This window comes from Cynocephalus volans, chromosome 6 (genome assembly GCF_027409185.1).
Source record: "Cynocephalus volans isolate mCynVol1 chromosome 6, mCynVol1.pri, whole genome shotgun sequence".
Taxonomy (NCBI): Eukaryota; Metazoa; Chordata; class Mammalia; order Dermoptera; family Cynocephalidae; genus Cynocephalus; species Cynocephalus volans.
Genome location: NC_084465.1, coordinates 59070969 through 59096420, shown reverse-complemented (window position 1 = coordinate 59096420; position 25452 = coordinate 59070969). Strand labels below are relative to the sequence as shown.

Below are 25452 nucleotides of genomic sequence, written 5' to 3'. Positions count from 1 at the left end.
ATATGTTGACTTTTAAATATTTTAAAAAGCATAAAAAAGTAAAATGTTTTCCTTTGCCTTTTTACTACTACAGATTATTATTGCTCTTTAGAAATCTCCACTGTTAGATCATTTTTAAAAGAGAAATGTGATATTTGGATTTTTACATATTTATTTTAAATTGTTGACAATGTATTAAAATAGATTAAACATTCTAAGACAGAAACAGGTATATCTTCACACTGGATTCTATTTCAGAACTGCTAGGCAAAACTAACCTGTAGCACGGTGACAGGCATCTAGTGAATGCTCAAAAAGTGTTTGATGATCACATTTTTCTGCAAAAAGGTACTACAAATAAAAGCAGACCAGATTCCTAAATCATGAGTGTCTTCCCATATTTAACCTAAATAAATTAAAATTAGCAATTTTAAGTCAATTATCAGAGTTACATATGAAGCTGTATTGGATTTATTTGGGCTCTATATAAGTCTTGAGAACTATACATACTTCTGTTTTGCTAATATCTTCCCAGGTATCTGGTGAGAAACTAAAATTCTAAGTGTTAATGCACAGACTGACATGTATTTGTCTTTTCTTCAAGTCTTATTTCAGCTTTATATTTATTGTATTTATTTGATTATTTATACGTGTATAGATGTGTATGATAAAATATCGAAACATCTAATATTACATGAGAGAATAAAAAAGTCGACACTTGTTTTTGGTTCTCTCTCTTTTTCTTTCTCTTCTAGTGGGGGTGGGGTGGGTGGAGAGGGGAAGAGGCTGGAATAAGGGGAGGAAGGAGAAATTCAATACTTTTCAAAGTTGAATATATTACTCATAGGATTGTTTGGTCACATGGACAATTGCCATCGAGGTCGGTAGCTGACAAATTAGCCAGCTTGCAGGGAAAGATAAAAAGCTGCTTCTCAAAGTTATCTTTCTTCAGGACTCACAGAGTTACGCTACCATTAGTAGCCATGCAGGTCAGTAAGTGAATTAAATCGAGCTGATTATTGATCATGCCATATAAACAAAACTTTGAAACTTTGTGCATAAAAAACAAATACAACATAGAATCCTTGAGACTTAATAACTGAAATTATGAATTAAAAGGGAAGTCATTGTGAAGATTTTGTAGCAAGAATTGTTTGGCTGAAATGTCTTCCCCAGGCAAAATTTGAAATAGGAGATCTTGTCTTTTCTATCTCTGTTTACAGGTGTCTTTCCCTCAAGCAACCGATGCCTTTCCATTACCTTTAGGCTGCCTGGAGATTTAGCCCCTATCAACTTCCCCACAGAAAACTTTTACTGAGCAGAACTGACCTTTTTGTAAACTGTGTCAGATAACTCAAGACTTACCCTTATGTTCTATTCTGTGTCAGCCCGTTCAGAGACATGACGAGTACATTAATCCTAGATAACGTTTCACCAAGTTAGGGAACTGACAAACTAGATTATTTTTCAGTGCCAGCTGTATTTTAATAAAGTACTCCTAGAAATGTTAAAGAATGGGAAATGTTTTAGGTATGATTCAGAGCTTTTTGTTTTAATCACTACAATGATATTGCCTATGTGTATAAAACTTCACCCTGGGCCTTACTTGTCTCTGTAAACAGTGCTGTGTCTCTCTTAGTCCCTAATCTTTCTGACTCCATAATTTATAATCTGGAAAGGGAGTTGTTTAATTTCTTTATGCAAATATTTATTTCAGAATCTTGTGAAATTACCCTCTAAGTTCTATGACTATTTGGTAAAAATGAGCTTTTGAAAAAAATGATGAAATAACTAGCAACGAGTCAATCCCACCTCACTCCAGCCTTATAATTTCGCTCTTCCCCTCCCCGTGTACTATTCCTTGTGTAGATCTCACCCTTACATGAATCTGTTTGTGGAGGAAAGGCCAAGAAATAAAAACCCCTTCAGTGAACATGAGTGAGCAAGATAAAGGCTGGATAATACTGAAACCTCCTACCTTAGCCATGAGGCATCATTAGAACTTTTGTGGTGATTATGTACATTTCTTTGCCTTGGCTTTTCTCACATTACTGTGCCTCTATTGTTTGTTCAGAACCATTAGTATGGCATATTTACTCTCTGAATTAGGTTTTCATTTGAGATTTCATAACATGGTGTTAAAGAATGTGAAGCTAGTTCCTTGGTGGTGCCTTTGTGCAAATAGAAGGTAAGCTTCTGTTATCAGACACTTTGATGGGAAGGTGGAAAACTGGCATAATATAATTTTGTTAAACAAGACAGTCTTCCAGAAAATTGTCTTAAAATATAATAGAATCTACGTATAATAAACATAGGAAAATATTTTTTTTTAAATGTCTGCAGTGTGATTTGTACATCCTTAGGATGTCCTTTTGTAGCATACATCCTAAGCAACTCTATATGATATCCTTCTGCAGCATACAGCCTAAGGAACTATACACAGGGCCCTGCTCTTGTTAAAGAGTGCTAAATCTTCCTACCTGACTAATGAACATACTCTACCTGTGTGGCACAGGAACCAATACTGGAATTTCTCACAATCTCAAGCAACACTGTGTTTATAAGGAAGCAGAGAGCAGAAGACTCACTGAGTTCAATGTAGCATTCTTCTTTGATAGTATATGAAGATTTTGTTAACTGGGATCTACAAATTCTTGAGACATAAAGTTGCAGGCTAGCCAGGTGAAGGAAGAATTAGGAGCTAAGAACTCTGTAGCACAGATTTGCAGATGTAATTATTCACCCTAAAATCAGAGCAGCTGCTTGGATATTGACATTTTGTATAGGTTGAATTCAGGGTAATGAATAAATAATTATTAAATGTTGTGTTATATCGTTTTTTCTGCATAACCATCATAGCAATCTTATCAGTTAAGTCATCATCTGCCTTTTTAAATTTGCATGTATTGTACATATTTATGGGGTACAGTTATACTAAAATATGTGTAGCCAATGTGTGAGTATCAGATCAGGATAACTAGCATATTTGTTATTGCAGAATTGTTTCTTTCTGATGAGAACATCTGAGTTCCTCTCTTCTAGCCAATTGAAAACATACAATAAATTACTGTTAATTATAGATGTCTAGCACTATTGTAGACCACTTGAACTTATCTGTCCTATCTAGCTGTGATTTTGTCTGCCTTTTTAATTCTAAGAACCACCCTATCAACTAGGTCATTGTCTTGGGGTTTTTTTTGTTGTTGTTGTTGTTGTTGTTTTTTAATATATATATATATATTTCTCCCAACAACCCTAACAAAAATGACATTATGTCAATGACAGACTGGTGAGGAAACCCATGGCCACTCAGGAAGAGTGAAACTGGACTTTTTCTATGAAACCCAATGGTTTCATGCATCTCCAACTTCCCTAGTAAACACTTGCTTGTCTCCTGGGTAGAATCAATCTAGAATGAAAGTGCGCTGCAGCCCAGTGATTTCTCAGGGGTCTTTGGGTCCAGGAATCAGTAAGCCATAGTTAAGAAACTGCTTCTAACAATTATGTAAATAATTGGGAAGAAATAGGGAATAACTTGCAGGAGGTAACTTGAAAATAATATATAATAACAAGAATGAATATTCTGAAAACTAGGGAGCCACTATGTACTAATAAATGGTGGATAGACAATAATGAAGTTCTAAAGATAATAATAATGTAAAGAAATATTTTTAGACAGAAACAAGAAGAAGTATAAAAATTTCTTCAAAAATGTGACTTGATGTAAAAAAACTGTCATGGGACAAACAAAAGAGACTCTTGAAATCAGCAGGAAATAATCTGATTCTCATAAATTCTGTGAAAATCAAAGGAAATAAGTGGTAGACATTTTTGTCAATAAGAATGGAATACATATCTACGAATACATATTTGTGTTCAATGTAGCTGGGACAGATGATGTTGCAAACAGTAGTAGCTATATGAGATAGTTGATGTATTGTCAGAGCACAATGGATTTTGTTCTCTATGTACATCTTGAAAGAAAGTATGGCTCTCTCTTTCATATTCTGTTTATATCCACTTTCTAGGCCTCATTAAATACCACTGTAGAGATTTACATTCTAACACTGATTAGTTCAAAAGTTTTGTAACTTCGCAAAGCTGAAAAGTCCCTCTTTTAAGCCATACTTTCAATATTTGTCTTGCCTCCTTTGCTAAATCAGGTATTTAAATATTTCTCATAATCTATTTCATTTTTGCTATTATTTGTGATGATTTATCTTTTTGAAAAACAGGTGGTATGAATGATAATCTTTCAAAAACCTGAATTGTATGCTGATGCTTTTCATTTTTATGCTCAACAGACAGAATGTGCAAATTTCATCCGAGTACTTCAACCCTATAACAAAACTCACATTTATGCATGTGGAACTGGAGCATTTCATCCTTTATGTGGGTATATTGATCTTGGAGTCTATAAGGAGGTAATTTAATGAAGTGGCATGAAAAGCATAATTTATTGTAATACATTGATACTTAATGCCTTTGACATAAAGCAGGCAGATTTGAATATAAAGATTGAAGCATAGTTTATAACTAAATAAGAACTCATGTTTCTAACTGTTTTATGGACTGTCATTTTCATTTTACACTTTATCTACCTAATAAAAATTTTTTTCCATTAAAAGTTGTTTTTAGTCAGATGATGAAAATTGATAGTATAAAATGTTTAAGGAGCCTTTTTTCTATGTACTCTATGTCTTTATTTATTTTCTTCTGAGTTTTCTTTATAACTGTATCTCTCTCTCTCTCTCTCTCTCTCTATATATATATATATATATATAAATAGTATGTTGCTATTGGTAAAACAAAAACATTTTCTATAGGACCTTGTAGTGGAATTTCTCCTTAAAATAATTTCATTTTTTCATGTAATAAAGTTGACCTGTAAACGTATGTTTGCAGTAGAGAACACTATGTAAAGAAAATTTTAATGACTTTCTTAGATTTGTATAGATGGTCAATAGCACACTGAACTCATTGTTTTTGCTGGACCAAACTGACATAGTGGAAATAAAGGATATATTAATTAGGAGTAATGTATTCCAGATATCAACAAGCATTTTAATAAATGAGAAACATGCAGATTTAGGTAATTTAGTTAATAACCAGTTCTTTAGAGTGCTCTTTGTGTCATGGACTGTGCCATGAACTTTCTGTGGATTGTTTCTTTGGAATTTCACAACACTCTCAATGAAGTTGGTACCATTATAATTCCCAATTTACAGGTTAGCAAAACTTGAGTCTCAGTGGATAAAATAGACAAGGAGTCTGTATCTAGAGCAAGCATGTCCAGCTGAGCTTTAGAATATGTGCTCTAAAGTATTTCTTTGTATGTCCTGTTGTGCTCATGTTTATGTATATACTTCTTGTAAATAACCACACATATTTGCAAGATAATTGGCTGTGTGTTTGAAAGTAAAGTCTAGGCTTATGAAGCACTTTTCTTTACACTGATTTAACTGAAGTCAAACCCACAACTGTGGCTAGACAGATTTTTCCTCTCCAACCAACTTTTCTAACCAGCCCAGACTGAACTGTTTGAAAATAGAGCAACCCTGATAGTTAAATCTCTGAACCTCTAGGAGACTTGGCAACTCGAATCCATCATTCTTTGTTGCTGGTGTAATGTTCTCCGGCCTGGCTTTGATGAAGGGTAATATATAACAGTAGCTCATAGCATAGGGTGTAATTATATGAGATAGCCCCACAGCTTGGGTGTGTTTTGAGGCCTGAGGCTAAAGGCCAAACTCACAACCTGCTGAGGGAAGCAAATAGTGTTCTATAGCTTTTTAAAAGTCACAAGTGCTGAAAGGGAATTTAGATGGAGCTAATTACTGAGCTTGGGACTGTCAAGAAGCCCTGGGGCAGTCAAATTTACAAGTTCTATGAATAAGAGAATTATGAGTGAACAGGGGTATTGAGCCTTGTGAGTTTTCAGCTGGTCAGGAGTACAGGTAATTGTATGGCAGCCCTGCTTGAGGATTGTTAACTTTTCTTATGAATCATTAGTCCCAAGAAATCATTGTACTTCTAGAGGGAGTTTAGAAGGCCCTTCCATTTTCAAATTAATAAAGTTGCTCCTGAGGTGGTTGGGAAGAGAGAACAGAAGTGTGCCAAAGAGGTGGAGGAAGGCACACTCTGGGGACTGCTAGGCAGTGTGCCTGGGGTAATGGGAAGAAAGGGGAAGAAGCTAAGATGAATCCCAGCTTCCTGACTTTGGCGGTGAGTGAGAGAGTGATGTTATTTATTGAGGTGAAAGCAATAACTAGTTTGTGGGAAAATGGTGAATTGGTTTTGTATATTCTGCATTTAAGATCTGTTCAGTAGGTCATTCCAAGTGGGCAGCTGGATCTGCAATTCAGGAGAGAAGTCAGGGCTGCCACCAACAATAGTAGATTGAGCCTGGACAACCCCAGTGTGAAATGTGGCTCCAGTCATTTTCCAGCTCCACGGCCTTATGCACACTGCAAAAATCTATAAGCTTCTATTTATTCGGTAAAATGATGATGATAATAGTAATAACTACCTCCCAGAGTTATTTGGAGGGTAAAATGAGGAAATGATTGTACAGGCTTTGGCATATAGCACTTGTCCCATTCCAATTACTTAATCCTCATCCATTACTTAGCAACAGGAACACAAAAAGTAAAGAGGCATGAATTTCAAAAGTGTATAAATACACTTTATATATATATATATATCCTGTAATATGGCTGTTTAATAATCAGATTGAAACTACGTTCTTTCCTGTCTGTTCTCCCCTCTGCTGCTGCAAATCTCATCTTTAAATGGAGATGGTATTAACTATAACTTTGCCTAGTTGTGATGATTAAATGTTTTCTTACTGTCATTCTGATCCACTTACCTCTTCTCTAACAATATTCCTGTGTGTGCAGTTCAGACAGGTGCTTTTGTATAATGACCTAAGCTTAAGGAATTTTGTAGGAAAAAATCTTATAAAATTGAAGCTTCAAAATTTAGAGTGTCATGTAATTCAGTCAGTTTATCTCAGGAAGTGCATTGAATCATCTAGTATTTTTTACTTTATTTTCCTGTAGTTGTCCTTGACTAGCTCAAGGAAACTTGCTGTCTTGCTATATTCTTTCTCCAGGAGATTATAAAGGAGAACTTGTTCTCAGCTTCCATAAACATCAATTATATGGGGTTTTCTTGAAAATTTAATGAAATATTATATTTAAAACCAGAAATCTATACAATTGTAAGTTTATCTAGTATCTTGGTTCCACTATGGCATTCTCCCAGATATTTTCTTGGTTTTTGTATTTTAGCTTTTTACTATAATCTTCTGGGGCACCAGAATTTAGTTTACTTTTCTCTTTATGATATCCCATTATAGGCTTTTAGAGTCAACAGTTCTGTTTAACTTGTAGAGAATAATGTACCCTTAATGATATTTAACTATACTTAAGAGGCACTATCTACAGGTGTTTTTTTCCTGGCATGCCTCTGGTCCCACCCACATATGGGAAGCATGCCCTGAATGTGTTTTCATTGGACTTTTTTTCACACCAGTATCACAACTTTTCATTAGCTGACCTGTCCAAACTAAACACACTTGGACTTGATCATGTTACATAGTCATGGAGGGTCTATAAATTGATTTCAACATATTTTTAAATTCATGAGTTTGAAATTCTGGAACTAGATTAGTTAAGAGTGTGAACTTTGGAGACAAAGCTCCTGCTTTTCCTCTTAATAGCTATGTGACACTGAGCAAGGTATGTACTACCACTTTCAGTCATCAATAGTACACTTGCAAAGCTGGAATTATTAAAGTAGCCACTTCATTAGGCTTGTGGTGAGAATCCAATGAGACAATGTGTATAAATTCCTGGTCCTTGTTTAGTAGCTCCTAACAGCTAGGTATCATTATTGTTAGTATTAAAATGTGTTTACTTAAAATTATGGAATAGCAATTATAAATCAGCCTATTTAAATTGCTATGATTATTTTTTAATGATGCAGTTGTTTCTATTGGTCTTGTTCAAAAGAAAAGAAAAAGATCTTAAATTACAACATAATAAACCAATAATCCAATTCCCCCTACCCCTTTTGCTTCACTGCTTGCTTTCTATATAAGAGGCACTGAATGGTCCTTTCCTATTATACGTGTGCTCCAATTTAACTTTGAAGATTCTAAATCTAGAGAGAATGTCTGAAATGCTGGACTTCTCTACCTAGTGTATGCACTGGGTGAGTCATCAGCCTTTTAGCTGGATGGTAGTGTTGTCATTGTTATGAAACACTCAAGCTCATGGGGCCACCTTCATTATACATTCATATTTTTCTTGGAAAGTTCAACTTAAGATGTTTTTTTCCCCTGAATATTATAAGTCTGCCAATATCATTCTGTCTGTGACCACTATTAAAGAAACAGATGTTTCAGCCAAAATAACTATGTGGCTTTAATGTGTACAGTGTTTTCAGCATAGTGAAAATACTACAATGAGATTCTTTTTTTTTTTTTTTTGGTCCACATGTATCAACAGCTCTTAAAATGAACTACCTGCCTTAGAACACTTTTATGCTACTATCATTAAAACATATCACAAGGCTTAAGTAATTTGGTAGAGTTGCAAATGCTTAGTTGTATAGACCATAATCATTATCTTGAAAGTATAATCATTTAGCAAATTTATTTCTTTAAAGAGAACATTGGTTTTATTAGCCTCAATAAATTTGCTATTAAGCTTAAGAAATATGTGTGCGTGGTGGTGATTTTGATATTTATAGTGGTCTAGACTAAATGAATTGGTGAGTATACCACTATTTCCAAACGAAAAATTCACACAGTATTATCATTACCACATTGGGCAAAAGGAGACTAAAACATGAGTATTGAGTCTTGCCAGATACAGTATTTGCTAAAAAGTTAAAGAGCCCAGCATGATGCACATGCTACACGGTCAATTGGTTTTTACCAAATTAATGAGTTAAAATTTAGTTATCTCCTATGTTCTTGCTGATTGTGATATTTTTAAAAATCTCACTTGTGCTAATGTTTCTCACAACAGGAAGTTATATTCAAGTTAGACACGCATAATTTGGAGTCTGGGAGACTGAAATGTCCTTTTGATCCTCAGCAGCCTTTTGCTTCAGTAATGACAGGTAAGATCAATGATAGGCAGTTCTCACTCTTAGATGATTTTCTGTAAAGGTATGTGTAGACTTAACCACATTTTCTTATTGAGTTCAATATCATCTTGGATTAATCTTCACCAGCTATTTTATTCCAGTATTTTAGTGCCAAATCTCTCTGTACTGAGCATCTTTATCAATAATAAAGTGAGGCCACATCAATCCTTAATATCTGCACAGTTAGTTTTTAAATAAACTAAAAGATTAAATTCTTTTTAATGCAAATGAAACACACTTACTTGTTCTGTAATTTTACATTTAGATGTCTGGTATTTTCTTTTCCTGAACTATGTCCCCATTTGGCTCAGTATGAAAGTTAAATTTAGTAGTTCCCTAAGTGGGTAAATTAATACGCCAAATGAATCAAGCTATAGAATACAGATAATAGAATATTATAACACCTTTTCCCCAATTTCTCTATAACCTGATGATATTAATGGAAATGTTGTGGAAATTTTTGCTAACACATTTAGTCTTCTCTCACTTTGTATACATCTTAAATTCTCTTATGAGATGACCATCCTGTTCAAAGAAGTCCGTGCTGTGTGGTCTGAAGTCTTTTCTGAGGAATGTGGGCAAGACCTCTGAATTTCAACCATTATAAGGATTTCTTTTGTCTTGGTTTGGTTCATGACTTTCATCTCTTTTTATTTAACTTGTCTATCAAATGTTTGAATAGAAGATGATAGGAGAAGCACCATGACGTTTTAATTTTCACTTAAAACTAGTGATCTTGCTTTGAAGTGAAAGTGTGTGCATTTTTGTGTGTTCTGAAAATTATATGACTAATGTTCCTTCATTATTCTCAGAAAATGAGATAGATGATTTGTGATTCTGATCTGTCAAGTAGAGTTGACACACCCTTAATTTAAAAAACAATAGATATAGTCGTTGGTGACCCTTCTTAGGAATCCCTAAGTAATTTTAGATACAAAGAAGACAGTTTTAAAACCTGATTATTCAGATCCAATTTTTAGGTTGAAACACACCGTTTTTTCCTTACAAAACATTCAAATATCTGCAATTTTATATATCTCGAAGTGATGATTTGCTTTCTTTACTCTTACCAAACTTTTCTATGATGCCATTGTTGTTGGTGGTGGTACGTTTTTTTTTTTTTTTTAACTTGCTCCACAATAAGATATTGCCATTTACCTAATATATTTCAGGGAAATGCCTTCACAGGATGGAAACAGTACCGTATCTACAATTGCTTTACATAGTTAGATTTCTCTCATTTATGTTTTTGTTTTGTTTTGTGTTTTCTTTAGAAGTTGGCTATGGTAATTATTTAGGTTGAATTATCCCAAATAATTCAGTGGAAAGCTTATTTCGATGGATATAATCAATGACTTTAGAAAGTATCTTAATTGCTTCTTACACAAGACAAAATTTTAAAGAAATGAAAGTTGAATTTCAGTAAAACAATGCCTTTGTTTTCATATTTAAGCGTTTAAAAAATCTAAATGCTCTGTAGAGATTAGCCATTTTTGCTTTGTTCCATTAAGTGTAATCCAAAGTAGTTGATTACAAATGTCTCAAGATGGCAGAGGCTTCGTCCTCTATGGGGTGACATATTCTACTGCAGGGACAGCCTTCTTCCTGCCACCCCATCCACCCCCACTCAATGCTCTAACTAGTGTTGGGACAGATTGACCTCTGCCCCACTCTTTTCCTCCCTCCATCTTTTCTCTCCCCTTCCTTCCCTTTTCCTCCATCTACTCTTCCTTTTCTTTTTTCACTCTCTTCCCCCCACCTTCCCCTATTTCCCACCCCCCACCAAAAAAAAAAAAACACAAAAAAAACCAAAACATAGGGACATGCACTTTTCCTAAATAACAGGACAAAGAAGTTTGGTATGCAGCAATGGCAACATTTTTCCCTTTTCAAGAATTCCTGTTTATCAGAACTATTAGAGACATGATTAGCTACAAGGAATGCAACGTGTTATAATTACAGAGAATGACTTCAGTGCTGAAAGCTCCCTTTCAGCAGAGGTTAGGCAAAGAAAAGTGGTGGTCATTGAGGTTGTGTCAGTTAAGTAAATACTAATTACACAATCCATTCCTCATGATGGCATTTAAGTTTTAATATATTTTGTGTGTTATTATAAAGAGGAACTCCTAATTATGGTATTTTTTTGAATTATTTGTGGGGAGAAAGCAAAGAGGAAGAGCTCGTTCAAAAGAGAAACCAATGCATGTGCAATTATTCAAAAGAATTTGGATTTTTTTATATTCAAGTATCTAACATCAGTTTTACAAAGTTAATTGAGTTATTTTTTTTCTTCAACTGAGCTAATTTTTCAAAATCTGAAAGTAATGTTTATGAAACAACATATTCTGATGTTAAACAATAAACTTCTTTGGTGTCATGCTGTGAAATTTGAATATTTTAAGTAGTGTCTACTGCTATATTCTTAAAAGTCCTATGCATCTTTTTTCTTCCTCCCAGATGAATACCTCTACTCTGGAACAGCTTCTGATTTCCTTGGCAAAGATACTGCATTCACACGGTCCCTTGGGCCTACTCACGACCATCATTACATAAGAACTGACATTTCAGAGCACTACTGGCTCAATGGTTAGTGATTTCTTTTTTCACTTTTGATTGTTTTGCCTTTGCTTTTGCATAGATAAGAAGGTCATTATTATTCTTTCAAATGTGTTTTGGGATAAATGATTTAGCTCAGCATTATAAAGTATGTTTGAAATAATTCCATGTTAAATTGGAGAAATCTCCAGAACCTTCTGTATGTACAAAAATAGTTGATATTTATTGAGTGTGTCCTATGTCCTCAACACCATGCTATGTTCTAATTGATATTTTTAATATTCACAATGACATATGAAATATATTATTATTTTTTGCTTTTTAGAGATGGACAAACTGAACTAGAGAGAAGTTAAGTAATTTGATCAAAGTTTTACAACTTGTCATTTGCATAGCTGGAATTCAAACTGGCAACGTTACTGCTGTAGTCTGTGTTTTTTTTTTTTTTTTTTTGTCGTTTTTTCGTGACCGGCACTCAGCCAGTGAGTGCACTGGTCAGTCCTATATAGGATCCGAACCCGCGGTGGGAGCGTCGCCGCGCTCCCAGCGCAGCACTCTACCAAGTGCGCCACGGGCTCGGCCCTGTAGTCTGTGTTTTAATGACTAAGATATATACTGTCTATTAGCCCCATCAAAAGGGGTTAGATTGTAATGCTAACTTCTGTTACTTAAAGGTAACTTATGTTTAGGTTAAGACATACCCTTTCAAATTTTAACCATAACCATATTTATATTGACATAGATTTGTCTGATTACTCTTTTATTTAGGGGTCATACAATATTTTGGATTTCCAGAAAAAGAAAGAAAGAAAAAAACAAACAAACGACAACACCAAAAATAAACCAAGAATCTCCTAAATGAATTTATTTAATTAATTCAAGAAACAATAGGAGGCTTTCCCTCTACTTCTTACAACAGATCAGATTTTATCATGATTTTTTAATGTTCTCTAATTAACATATGACTTTATTTCATTGCATGGCAGAATAACAAAACAGTGTTATTAAAGCAGGTAGACAACATTTCTCATTCCCACCATAAATATTGGGTTTTAATGGAGGAGGCCAGAGTAGAGATTTCCTAGGGTCTATCTCCCTATCTTTCAGTGTCATTTAAGCAGTGAAAACATAAACAAAAAGGAAAACACTTTTAAAACATTTCTTTAGTCAAAACCTCCAGATCTATTTGTTTACACAAGAATGTGATTTCCATTGACCCCAAGAGTACCTTTTTTTTTGGGGGGGGGGTGTTGCTGAAGAGTACTCCTTTGATAAGGAAAACAAATATAAAATATCTACAAATATGTGATTATTCATAAATTTCTTAACACACATCCAAGGCAAGACTATCTTTTTGTGCATTGTGAGATTGTTGTGTAATTCCTTGCTTTTAGAGTAACTTTATAGATTTCACGTATATAAAGGCTTAAATATATCTGTGTAGGTAAGATATTCTTATGACTTTAAAATGAAGTGTAAGACTATGTCTCTCAGTCTTGGGATGGCAAATATCATCACATTGCTACTCTTTTAAGAGATTATTCCCTTTTTTCCCTTAACTACACCATGTCCATAAAGAAGTCTGCAGCATTGTTAAAACAATAAATGTAGGAAATATGTATTCAACTATTATTTGCATAGAATGCTGTTCTTAGTGCTATGTGAAGAGAATTACAAAGTAGGAAGCCTTTGAGTTGGTTTAACATTCCCTTAATAAACAACTCTTGAAGCCCTCTTGTATATTGAGTGCTATTCCACCCATGGGACCTGCACAGATAGGGAAGGGTCACTGACCTCATGGGTGATGAATGGTTTGCTCAGCTTGGAGCATAAGGAGAGAGTGGGAGATAAGGCTACAAAGCTATAAATAATATCCTGAAACCAATGGAGAGCCATTGATGGTTTACTTTTTAATCAGGGAGTCAGAACTTTGTTATTACAAAGGTAACTGACTAAAGGAGAATGAGGACAAAGAGAGAAGAGGCCATTGCCTGGAAACAGAATGAGAAAGGGACAGAAGCAAAGGTGGTAGCAGTGGGGAGGCAGGTGAGAATACACAGCAAAGAATATTTGGTAGAGAAGATATTTGCTTGTGAATAGAAGAATTGGAGGACATAAGGCAGAGTTCAAGAGAAGATTTTAGATGCTGGGAAAACTTTGCAATTAAAGAAGAAGCCAATAGAAGGAAGAAATTAAGGTAGGAGGAAAGGTACATCATAAAAGAAGTCTCAATGGACTGAATTCAGGCAATTACAAATTAGGAGAACTAACATTTGTGGTTCTAGGTCACTCAAGGCAGATTGCTTAGTGGTGTGATAGCCAGGGTGACCATGTGACCTGGTTTACCCATGGCTTTTCAGTTTACTTCTGTTGTCTTTTTATTTTTGAGTGTCCCAGTTTAGACAAAAAATATAGTTCTGTTTCTGTGGAACTTAATTATCTGGACTTAAATTCTAACTTTCATTTACCCGTGACTTTGATTATAGCTTTTAGTGCATCCAAATTCTTTGTCTAGTAATATGGCATAATAATAGTATCTATTCACAGAGTGTCATGGGATTCAATTAGATCATATATGGAAGTCTGACAATTTTAAGAGCTGAATTGCTGTCAATATTATCAACATCATTATTGTTATACCTTCAGATAGGAGAGGTAGGGGGCAAGACTAAAACCTGGGATGCTCTGAGAGTCTGTCATCTCTTTAGCATTTTAAACCATTTGACTACCTTTTCCTTCTCTCCCTCTAAACCTCATAATTCTGTGAGCTCACCCATCCTAAAAGTTTCAACTGTTTTCTGAGTTCCTTTTCAATATTCTCTTAAAAATATTCATTTGGATCGCTTGGATTTTAATCTCAGATTAAAAGAAAAAAAATGGTTGCTTAGTATTGGAATAAAGACACCTAAGCTTTAGTCTTATTTGTGTCACTAACCTGCTTTGAGATTTTTACAAGTTGTTTAATGGTCTTTTGATTGAATTTCTTTTTATGTACATATACGAGTGACTAGTTGGATCTAAAATCTAAAATCCTGTGAATCAAAGTTAAAAAGAAAACTATCTTGCTTTCTCTTTCTAACTTGCCCTTCAGTATCAGTTTCCTAATCTTATCTATTTTAACTTTCTTCACTTCCTCTACCCAGTTACCTTGGAATTATTGATTTCTTCCTTTTCCTCATACTCCTTATCTAATCTATCACTAAAGGCTTTAATTCCTTCAAAATATCCATCAACCCCTTGTTCTTTGCACTGCCACATCTTCCCATAGGTCTTCATTACTTCATTTCTAGTTTATTGCCACAATTTTATTGTTTACTAATTGATCTCCCTCTTTGTCTCTCTCTCTTCTCCTTCAAATTTATTTAATATAGCATCCATGGTAGTCACTACCTTAGACGCTTAAAGTGCTATTTTACTCACTGGTATAATCCTGGGAGAATTACTATTTGCACTTTACATTTGGGGATACATTAGAAGTCAGATAGTAGCCCATAGTATCTAGTAGAGGTGAGCTTGAAATTCAGATAAGTCTATCCAGCTGTAGACACTATGCTCTGTCCATTATTTGACACAGTTCATCAACCCAAATTTTGCTCTTTTGACTACACGTACCCTGCTCTTACAGCCTCACTGCAAACACAGTCCATGTCTATGTGCCATGTTGGGCAACAGCAAAGCAAAGATGTGAGTCGGTTAGCAGGTAGTAAAACAGAAAGGGAAGGTGGGTTAGGCAACAGTGGGGGAGATCTAGGCAGTCTGGCCATCAAGGGAAGTACCAGCAGCAGGTCAGGTGTTGGCTGAGGGAAAGAAAGCCCAGAGTTAGAAGAGTACAAGCTTCAAGAAACTCAGTCAGTCAGGAGTTTCCCAGTCCATTAAAACTAGGGCAGAGCAAGGGGAGAAATTATGGAAACAATATGAAGTGCTTATAATGAGGAGGGACCTGATGGGCTAAGACAAAATATTTGCTTGCTCAACAAACATTTTAGTCTTCCTTTATGAGAAATGGCCATTTTCCAAATATAGTCAGCCTACGATCCAAAGACAGAAGTCAATGGGATCATCTGGCTGGAGTCAGGAGTGTGAGGAGAGAGAAGACAGACGAATTATGCTGATTGTTGGGAATGAATGTTATCTTAGACATTATCCTATTTAACCTCGTATTTTGCAAATGGAGACATAGCATGAGGAAGGGACGTTTCAAGGTCTCCTAGCTGCCAAGCTCATTCTTCCGTTACAACACTAAGCCTGTGGGAAGAGTAGTCTATCATATCTTCTGAATCTGGAAGCTTGACTGCCTTTTTGGTGGCAGTTATGGGAATAAAGAATCTGTTTCTGCCTTAACACTGGACCTGCCACAGCACAATTACTGACACAGGCTACTAGGTCTAAAGCCGTACTGTCCAGTATGGTAGACACTAGACACATGTGGCTATTTAAATTTAAAGTAATTAATATTAAATAAATTTAAAATTCAGTTCCTCAGTCACACTAGCCATATTTCAAGAGCTCAATAGCCCCATGGGCTAGGGGCTGCCATATTGGATGGCACAGATATAAAAGATATCATCAATGCAGTAACTTCTATTGGACAATGATGCTTTAAAGTATACTCATTTATTAATTATGTACATTAGCCAATGATCATATAATGTGACACACTTGTGAATTTTCTTTCCTATTTATACAGCATGTCAATATGAAACTCACTGCTGGGTTTCATAAGATTGTTGCTGGGTTGAAAGAACTGACCAATATTTAATATTTCAAATAATGGAGTCAACACCAATGTCTTTTTTGTTTCTTCTATATATAATTACATCAGTGTATTGTTTATTTCTAGTTAGAGAATGTTTTGTTAAATTTTGCTTTCTATGCTTTTTTTTCAGTTTAAATTTCTGCTTTTTACATGCCCATGATGAACCTAACTCTTGTAAATGTAAATGTGGTAATATGTTTAAAGTGAAATGCAAAAATTAAGTTAAATTTGCAATTGAATATTTAACTGTTAAGATGCAGATTCTAAAGAATTATCTTTTTTTAATATGAAGCTACATGAGTCTTTTATAAGTCCATTTTTATCACTGACCCACTTAAGGAGTTTAAAATCCTTAATACATTTAAGTAAGCCATATTTTGTTCTGTGCCCTACTTAGGTTTAACCAGAGTGAGATCAGCTAACCTCTTCATTTAACAGTGCAAAATTCCTTGTCAGGACTGTCTTCTTCCTTGAGATACTAAGCCATCTATTAAATACCTTACCAGGAGGATAAAAAATTACAAAGATGAAATACTATGGACAGTTCTAGATGAAGACTTACATGCTTCCACAGTTTTCTTTATTAACTTGATCTTAGAAATATCAGGAAATAGTAAAATAGATATAAGTTAGGGTGGCTACTCAAATGCAGGTTAGTTTTTGTTAAAATTTTAGGATAAAACTAAGAAATAAGACCACTTGCAAAAAGAAAACACATAATGATGCCTCGCATGCATATGTTTTTGTTTTCTTTCCTGGAATAGATGAGAACTTTTGTTTTAAATTTTTATTTTTAACATATGGAGGCAGTTTGCATTTGAAGTTTCTCTTGGGATGCTCTGCTGTCTATAAATGCTTCTTCCACATAAAAGGAGAAAATTAACAAAAAAACAATAGGAAAAAGATATAGGAAGAAATAAAAGGAAGTTAGAAACCTACTACCTATTAAATCACGGGGATAGGGGTGCTCATCTGGGTGAAAAGATGTTCATAGGGAAAATGAAAGCGGTGTGAGTACAGGCCACACTGGCTTATGGTATTCTCATTTGGCAGTGCTTCTTGGTGTCATGCTAGAAGTTTATTTGTGAACATGCCCCATTTCAAACTCCATCCTTACTAGGGCATGTGTTTCAAATGCCAAAGGGGAAAACTGTGCAATAATAAAGCACAGGTGTCTATTGGTATGATTTAAAATTGTTTAATTCAACAGCTATGCACTGATTAAATGATACTAATTTTACCAAGTTTGGCAGCAAGCCAGGAAAGAGTTTCTATCATAAAATACTGACATCAGTGTTCTAAGACAGGACCTCAATGGAATCTGTAAGAAACTCTCTATTCTTGAAACTTGTATTCATTTTTAACTCATAAGTATGCTTATTGTTTAAATCACAGAATAGAGTACTATTTGATACTCTTTTTTTCATAATTATGTTTTTTTATATAATATTTGGTTTACACAATTCCACCATTCTCCTCCAAAGCAGTTTTCTTGCAATACCTGTAAAAGAACCAACATTTCATAGAGTTCAGTAAAATCAACAGTGACTGAATGAACAAACATAACAAGGCCACATATATTATATATTAGTTAAAAGTTAAAAGAAATAATACTTGAAAAAATATCTACACTGTTTTCCCCCATTGATGTCATAATGAAATTCCTGAAATGTGGATTAGTGTCATACTCTGTACCTTTGGCCATTTCAAGTGGCAATACCTGGCAACACCCAGATAATGTTTTTCATGTCCGAAGTGATTTGTTCTGTGCATTTCTACAATATGGCAATGAATTTACTTGTTCTCCTTTCAGAACTTGTGCTTTTTGCTCTGTTTTAGAATTGTCTTTCTTTTGATGAACTCTATAAACAAGTGACACTAAACAATCAACTCCTATAACCACTTCTAGCATCTGGGTATCTGAGGAAAGCTTTACAAGCTACTCTCTCTTACACACTGTAAATTTTCTACCACCTTGTTCTTTTCTAAATTATAATTTTAACTCAATTATTATGTAAGTCTGATAGACTACTAACATTACAAGGATCATCATGCTGCATGTGTAACTTGTATTTAAACTATATTAGAGTGCTACAATAAATTCTATTCATGTTAATGACCATTTCAAAGCTCACTATTTGTCAAGATAAGGGAAGCCAATCATATTCTTGTAATTTCTGCATAGTTTCAGTATTTTCCTTTTTTTGTACTTTGTTTCTAGCAGTTTTTCTTTTTTGCTCTAAGCTCTTTAAATATAGTAGTAATTAAATAAATTTTCTTTGTTTTCATGAATTCGCTAAAACCCTAATTCCACATTTATAGAAAAATTTGTTTCCACAAAGAGTTGTGTTTTTTTTTTTCAAGAAAATATGTTTAAATAAATATCAGAAGTGTTCATTTGTGACCAAAAAAGGATTTTTATTTTGCTTAGGGACCAAGATCACGTTTGTGATTTATCAACAACTTAAAAGAGAGATCCTCTTTTAAGAGAAAGAGGGGAAAAAAACAAAACAAAACAAAAAGCTTTGTATGGAATTGTTAATAGACCTTGTCAATTTAAGATTAATTAGCAAAGAATGTGGTATTCAGAAATTTAATTTTTATGAATTTTCTAGGATGATATCATAGCAAGATTATCAGGAGCGTAAAAATCCGTTGGAGTTCTAAATTCCAGAAAAGAATAGGGAAATAATAAAGCATAAAGAGAAGGTGCATGCACATATTTCCCTCCTCTCCTTTCCTCTTAAGGTTTCTCATTTCAGTAGAGCAGAGATTGGATGGGAAACATAGCGCTGACCTAAAGAAGCTGGGGTGATAATGACTTGACTACCCACCTCTTGGAATCCAACATTACCTTTTGTCTGTTGAAGGCTATTGTGAAGCTTACTTTATTGGGCTATTGACCAATTGCTGTGCATTTGCAGGAAATGATTTTCAGTATTGCCAGGGTTCACATCAATCAAAGAAACTTTAGAGAAAGCAATGTTGATTGTTTTCACCTCCTACCACTTTTTTTTGTTTTGTTTTTAAACTTTTTGTCTTCTCTTTTCTCCTGCTTCTACTTCCTAAACACTCAGAGCTCTGTGCTTTCTTCTAGGTGCCTCACATTTTCTACTTAATTAAAGTCCTTCGTTCTTTACCAAGCATTTGCTTTCACCAAAAGATTGTTTCTGAACTAGTATCAGCCAATTATAGATCTGTTACCTGGTTAATTCACAATTATATGACAGGTCTTCAAAAAGTTCATGGAAAGATGTATATTTCATTTTTTCAAAAACTTCTTGAAGAACCCTCATGTAAAACTGAGACTTAAACTTTCCAATACTTTTAAAACAAGGAGTTGGTAACCCAAATCAATTAATTATTGATGTAGTGCAAAGAGATTTGTTGTGTTCCAAATACTTTTTCACTTTACAAATGTTGTGGACATCTTTTCATGTGAATACATACAGACGTACTTCATTTTTAAATAATTTCATATTATTTTTACAAGTACATGGATATGCTCAACTTTCTATCAAGCCTCTTGTTATTGGTCATAATAATAATCATAATTATCACACCCATCACTGTCTTGATAATAAATCACATTTATTGAACTCTTATTATATGTCAGGCACTGCCAGATGCTATGTGCTTTATGTTTATTAACCCACTTGGTTATCACATCAGTTATCCTATTAGGTGAATGACATTAATAGCCTAATATGCATGAAAAAGTTGAGGCATGGAGAAGAAATAATTGGCGTAAGGTCATCTTTCCATTAAGAGGCAGAGATAAGATACAAACTTAGAAAAAGTGTCTCCAGAGACTCTACTGGAGTTGATTCAAGCACTATTGGTTGTTTATATTTTTTTCCCCTTGGGCAATTACACAAAATGAAGCAAAGAACATCACAGTATGTCAAAATTTGGGATATTTTTATAGTTTTTCCTCTGCTGTTTATTAAAGACATTGTAGTTAAAAACACAGTGACTTCATCATATAGAAGGAGAATACAAAATCATAAAATCTCCAGATTTGGAAAGACTTACAAGTAATTTGGTAGAGTTGTAACAATTGTGAGTTATCAGCCAATCATGTCCTCACCTGCCGTCTGGAATAACAGAGAACTTGTTCAGTACTTTATGTGAATAAATGTTTCTACATTTTATCATGTTTATTTGTGTACACATCTCTTATTTCAACCTCGGACTCATGGTTCTGGTTCTTTTTCCTTTCTTTCTTTCTTTCTTTTTTTTTTTTTTTTGCTGATAATTGTTTTACACACAGGACAACGGTACTATTACAACTGGATTGCTTCAGTATTTTAATTCATAGCTTCTTTTCATTCAAACAGGAGCAAAATTTATTGGAACTTTCCCCATACCAGACACCTACAATCCAGATGATGATAAAATATATTTCTTCTTTCGTGAGTCATCTCAAGAAGGCAGTACTTCTGATAAGACCATTCTTTCTCGAGTTGGAAGAGTTTGTAAGGCAAGATAAATGTATTTCCTTTATGTAAGGTATATATGTATATGTATGAAACAATTAACCATGTAATGTGAAATGAAAGTTGATGTCCATTATTCACGAGTGGTAAGATACATTCCTATTATCCTACATGGATAATTTTTATTACATTTTATTTTTTATTGAAAATAATTGGTTAAATATATCTTGGGGTACACAGTTCAATATCAATACATGTGTACAATATGTGATGATTAAATTAAGATAAATAGCATGTTCATCATTACAAAACTTAAACATTTCTTTTGTGCATTAACCAATTTCCCACTAACCTCCCTCCCCTCCCCCTCTCCCTCCCCTCCCCTTCCCTCCCCCTCCCTCTCTCCTTCCCCTCCCTCTCTCCTCCCCCTCCCTTTCCTACCTCTAACAACCACACCTCTGTTCTCTCCTGAAAGTTCAACACATTATTGTGTTTCTCTTTCCCTTCCTTCCTTCCTTCCTTCCTTCCTTCCTTCCTTCCTTCCTTCCTTCCTTCCTTCCTTCCTTCCTTCCTTCCTTCCTTTTCTCCAAGCTCATCCATATAGCTGTGAATGGCAGAATTCCATTCCTTTTTATGGCTGAGTAGTATTCCATCTGTGTATATATACTATATTTTCCTTATCCAGTAGTTTGTCAATGGACATTTAGGTTGTTTCCATATCTTGGCTATTGTAAATAGAGGTGTGATAAACATGGGAGTGCAGGTATCCCTTCCACATGATGATTTCCATTCTTTTGTGTATATACCCAGTAGTGGAATTGCTGGATTGTATGGTATTTCTATCTGTTGTTGTTTGAGAAACCTCCATACTGTTTTCCATAATGGCTATACTAAGTTACAGTCTTACCAAGTGTACAAGGGTTCGTTCCCCTTTCTCTGCATCCTCTCCAGCATTTCTGATAATAGCTAGTCTAACTGGGGTGAGATGATTTCTCAATGTGGTTTTGATTTGCATTTCCCTGATGATTAGTGATGTCGAGCATTTTTTAATATACCTATTGAGTATTCATATGCCTTCCTTGGAGAAATGTTTATTCAGCTCCTTTGCTCGTTTTTAATTGGATTTTTTTCCTGTGTTGCTTGTGCTTTAGAGGTCTTATTCGTAACGTCTTTGTCCAGTCCTACATCTTGAGGTGTTTCTCCTATATTTTCTTCTTGGAGTTTTATAGTTTCGGGTCTTATATTTAAGTCTTTAATCCATTTTGAATTGATTTTGGTATATGGCAAGAGGTGAGAGTCTAAGTTCATTCTTCTACACATATATATCCAGTTTTCCCAGCACAATTTGTTGAAGTGGCTGTCCTTTTCTCAATGTATGTTCTTGGTGCTTTTTCAAAGATCAGTTGGCTATAAATACATGGATTGATTTCTGTGTTCTTTATTCTGTTCCATTGATCCATGTGTCTGTTTTTATGCCAGTACCATCCTATTTTGGTTACTATAGCAATGTAGTAAAATCTGGAGTCAGGTAATGTAATGCTTTATTTATTTATCTACTTTTGCTCAAGATTGTTTTGGCTATTTGGGGTTTTTTGTTGATCCATATGAATGTTAGAATTGTTTTTCCTATTTCTGTGAAGAACATCATTGGTATTTTCAAGGGGATTGCATTGAATCTGTAGGTCACTTTGGGTAGTATGGACATTTTCACAACATTAATTCTTCCAATCCATGAACATGGAATTTCTATCCATCTTTTACTGTCCTCTTTAATTTCTTTCAGCAGTGATTTGAGTTCTCATTGTAGAAATCTTTCACCTTCTTGGTAAACTTATTCCTATGTATTTTATTCTTTTGGTAGCTATTGTAAATGGGTTTGCTTTTTTGATTTCTTTTTCTGCTTGCTTGTTGTTGGTTTATAAAAATGCTACTGATTTTTGTGTATTGATTTTGTATTCTGCAACTTTACTCTATTCACTTATCAGCTTTAGGAGTTTTTTGGTAGAGTTTTTAGGTTTTTCTGGGTATAGGATCATATCATCTGTAAACAGGGACAATTCTGCTTTGTCTTTTCCAATTTGGATGTACTTTCTTTCTTTCTCCTGCCTGATTTCTCTAGCTAATACTTTGATACTATGTTGAGTAGGAGTGGTGAGAGTGGGCATCCTTGTCTTGTTCTTGTTCTTAAGGAAAAAGCCTTCAGTTTTTCCCCATTCAGAATGATACTGGCAGTGGGCTTGTCATAGATAGCTTTTATTGTGTTGAAATACTTTCCTTCTATACCTAACTTGTTGAGAGTCTTTATCTGAAGCCATATCGAATTTTTTCAAATGCTTTTTCAGCATCTTTTGGGATAATCATATGGTTTTTTTCCTTGAGTTTACTGATGTTATGTATCACATTTATTGACTTTTGTATGTTGAAACATTCTGGCATCCCTGGGCTGAATCTCACTTGATCATGGTGTATAATTTTTTAGACATGTTGCTGTATTCTGATTGCTAACATTTTGTTGAGGATTTTTGCATCTATGTTCATCAAGGATATTGGCCTGTAATTTTCTTTTTTCATTGTCTTTAGGTGGTTTGGTATCAGAGTTATGTTGGCTTCATAGAATGAATTTGGGAGAAGGCTTTTGTTTCAATTTTTTGGAATAGTTTGAGGATAATTGGTATTAATTCCTCTTTAAAGGTTTGGTAGAATTCAGCTGTAAAGCCATCTGGACCTGGGCTTTTCTTTGTTGGAAGATTGCTAATTACCACTTCAATCTCATTGCTTGTTATTGGTCTATTCAGATTTTCTGTCTCTTCTTGGTTCAGTCTGGGTAGTTTGTATGTGTCCAGAAACTTACCCATATCTTGCAGATTTTCATACTTGTTGTCACACAGTTGTTTATAATAGTTTCTAATGATTCTTCCTATTTCTGTGGTTTCAGTTGCAATGTCTCTCTTTTCATTTCTGATCTTTGTTATTTTGGTCTTTTCTCTTCTTCTTCTTTTTTTTTAACCTAGCTAATGGTTTGTCTACTTTATCTTCTTGAAAAACCAAATTTTTTTTTCATTGATCTTTTCTATCATTTTTGGGGTCTCTATTTTATTTAGTTCTCCTCTGATGTTAATTATTTCTTTCTGTCTACTACCTTTAGGATTGGAGTGTTGTTTTTCAAATTATTTGGGGCACAGTATTAGGTTGTTTATTTGAAGTCTTTCCATTCATTTGATGTAAGCGTTTATTGCAATAAATTTGCTTCTTAGTACTGCTTTTGCTGTACCCCACAGGTTTTGGTATGATGTATCTTTATTTTCATCAGTTTCAAGAAATTTTTTTATTTCTTGTTTAATTTCTTCTTAGATCCATAGGTTATTCAGGAGCCTATTGTCTAGTTTCTATGTATTTGTATAGTTTCAAGGGTTTTGCTTGTTATTGATTTCCAGTTTTAGTCCATTGGAGTCTGAAAACATACTTGGAATGATTTCAGTTTTTTAAAGTTTGCTGAGACTAGATTTGTGACTGACTTTGCGGTCTATTCTGGAGAATTTTTCGTGTGCTGATGAGAAGAAAGTATATTCTTTAGCTGTTGGCTGAAATGTTCTGTATATATCTGCCAGGTCCAGTTGGTCTAAGGTGTAGATTAAATCCTGTGTCTCTTTGATGACTTGTTGCCTGGAAAATCTGTCTCATACATTCAGGTCACCCACTATTAATGTATTAGGGCCTATTTCTTTCTTTGGGTCTAAGAGTGTTTGCTTTGTATATCTGAGTGCTCCAGTTTAGGGTACATACATATTTTTTATTGTTATGTCTTCTAGCTGGATAGATCCATTTATCATTATATAGTGGCTTTCTATGTCTCTTTTTATGTTTTTTGGTTTAAAGTCTATTTTATCCAATATAAGAATAGCTAGTCCTGCTTATTTTTGGTTTCCATTTGCATGGTATATTTTCTTTCATCCCTTCACTTTTAGTCTGTGTGTGTCTCTACAGTTGAGATGGGTCTCTTGAAGACAGCATATACTTGGGTCTAGTTTTTTAATCCAATCAGTCAATCTGTGTCTTTTGAGTGGGGAGTTCAATCCATTCACATTTAGGGTAGTTATTGACAGGTTTTGTTTAACTCCTGTCATTTAATTTCTTTTTGTTTAGATGTTTTAATTATCTTTTGATCATTACTTCCCCCTTTATTTCTCTTCAATGTTAGTTGGAAATTTGAGATGACATGATTTAGCTTCTGACTCTTTCTCACTGGCATTTTTGTTTTAGTGGCAAGTTTTGCTCTTTCTTGTGTATCTGTGACAGTGATCCTCATTATTCAGATTCCCAATGCAGGACTCCCTTGAGAATCTCTTGCTGGGCTGGTTGTTTGTTGGTGAACTCCCACAATTTTTGTTTGTCTCAGAAATAAACTATTTCTCCCTCATTTCTGAAGGAGAGCCTTGCTGGGTAAAGAATTCCTGGCTGGCAATTTTTTTCTTTTAGTGTTTTCAGTATATCATTCCACTTTCTTCTGGCCTGTAGGGTTTCAGTTGAAAAGTCTGCAGTTAGTCTGATGAGGGTTCTATTATA

The 25452-nt window shown here is 34.4% G+C and overlaps 1 protein-coding gene across 1 annotated transcript in view; it reads left to right on the top strand.

Moving 5' to 3' along the window:
* The window catches only part of SEMA3D (semaphorin 3D), a 124448-nt gene that overhangs the window by 42288 nt on the left and 56708 nt on the right, over positions 1–25452 (top strand). The window contains exons 4-7 of the mRNA XM_063100692.1: positions 4284–4403; positions 9018–9111; positions 11596–11724; positions 20791–20933. Of these exons, the coding sequence (XP_062956762.1) occupies positions 4284–4403; positions 9018–9111; positions 11596–11724; positions 20791–20933 (486 nt within the window). The remainder of the gene's footprint in view (positions 1–4283; positions 4404–9017; positions 9112–11595; positions 11725–20790; positions 20934–25452) is intronic.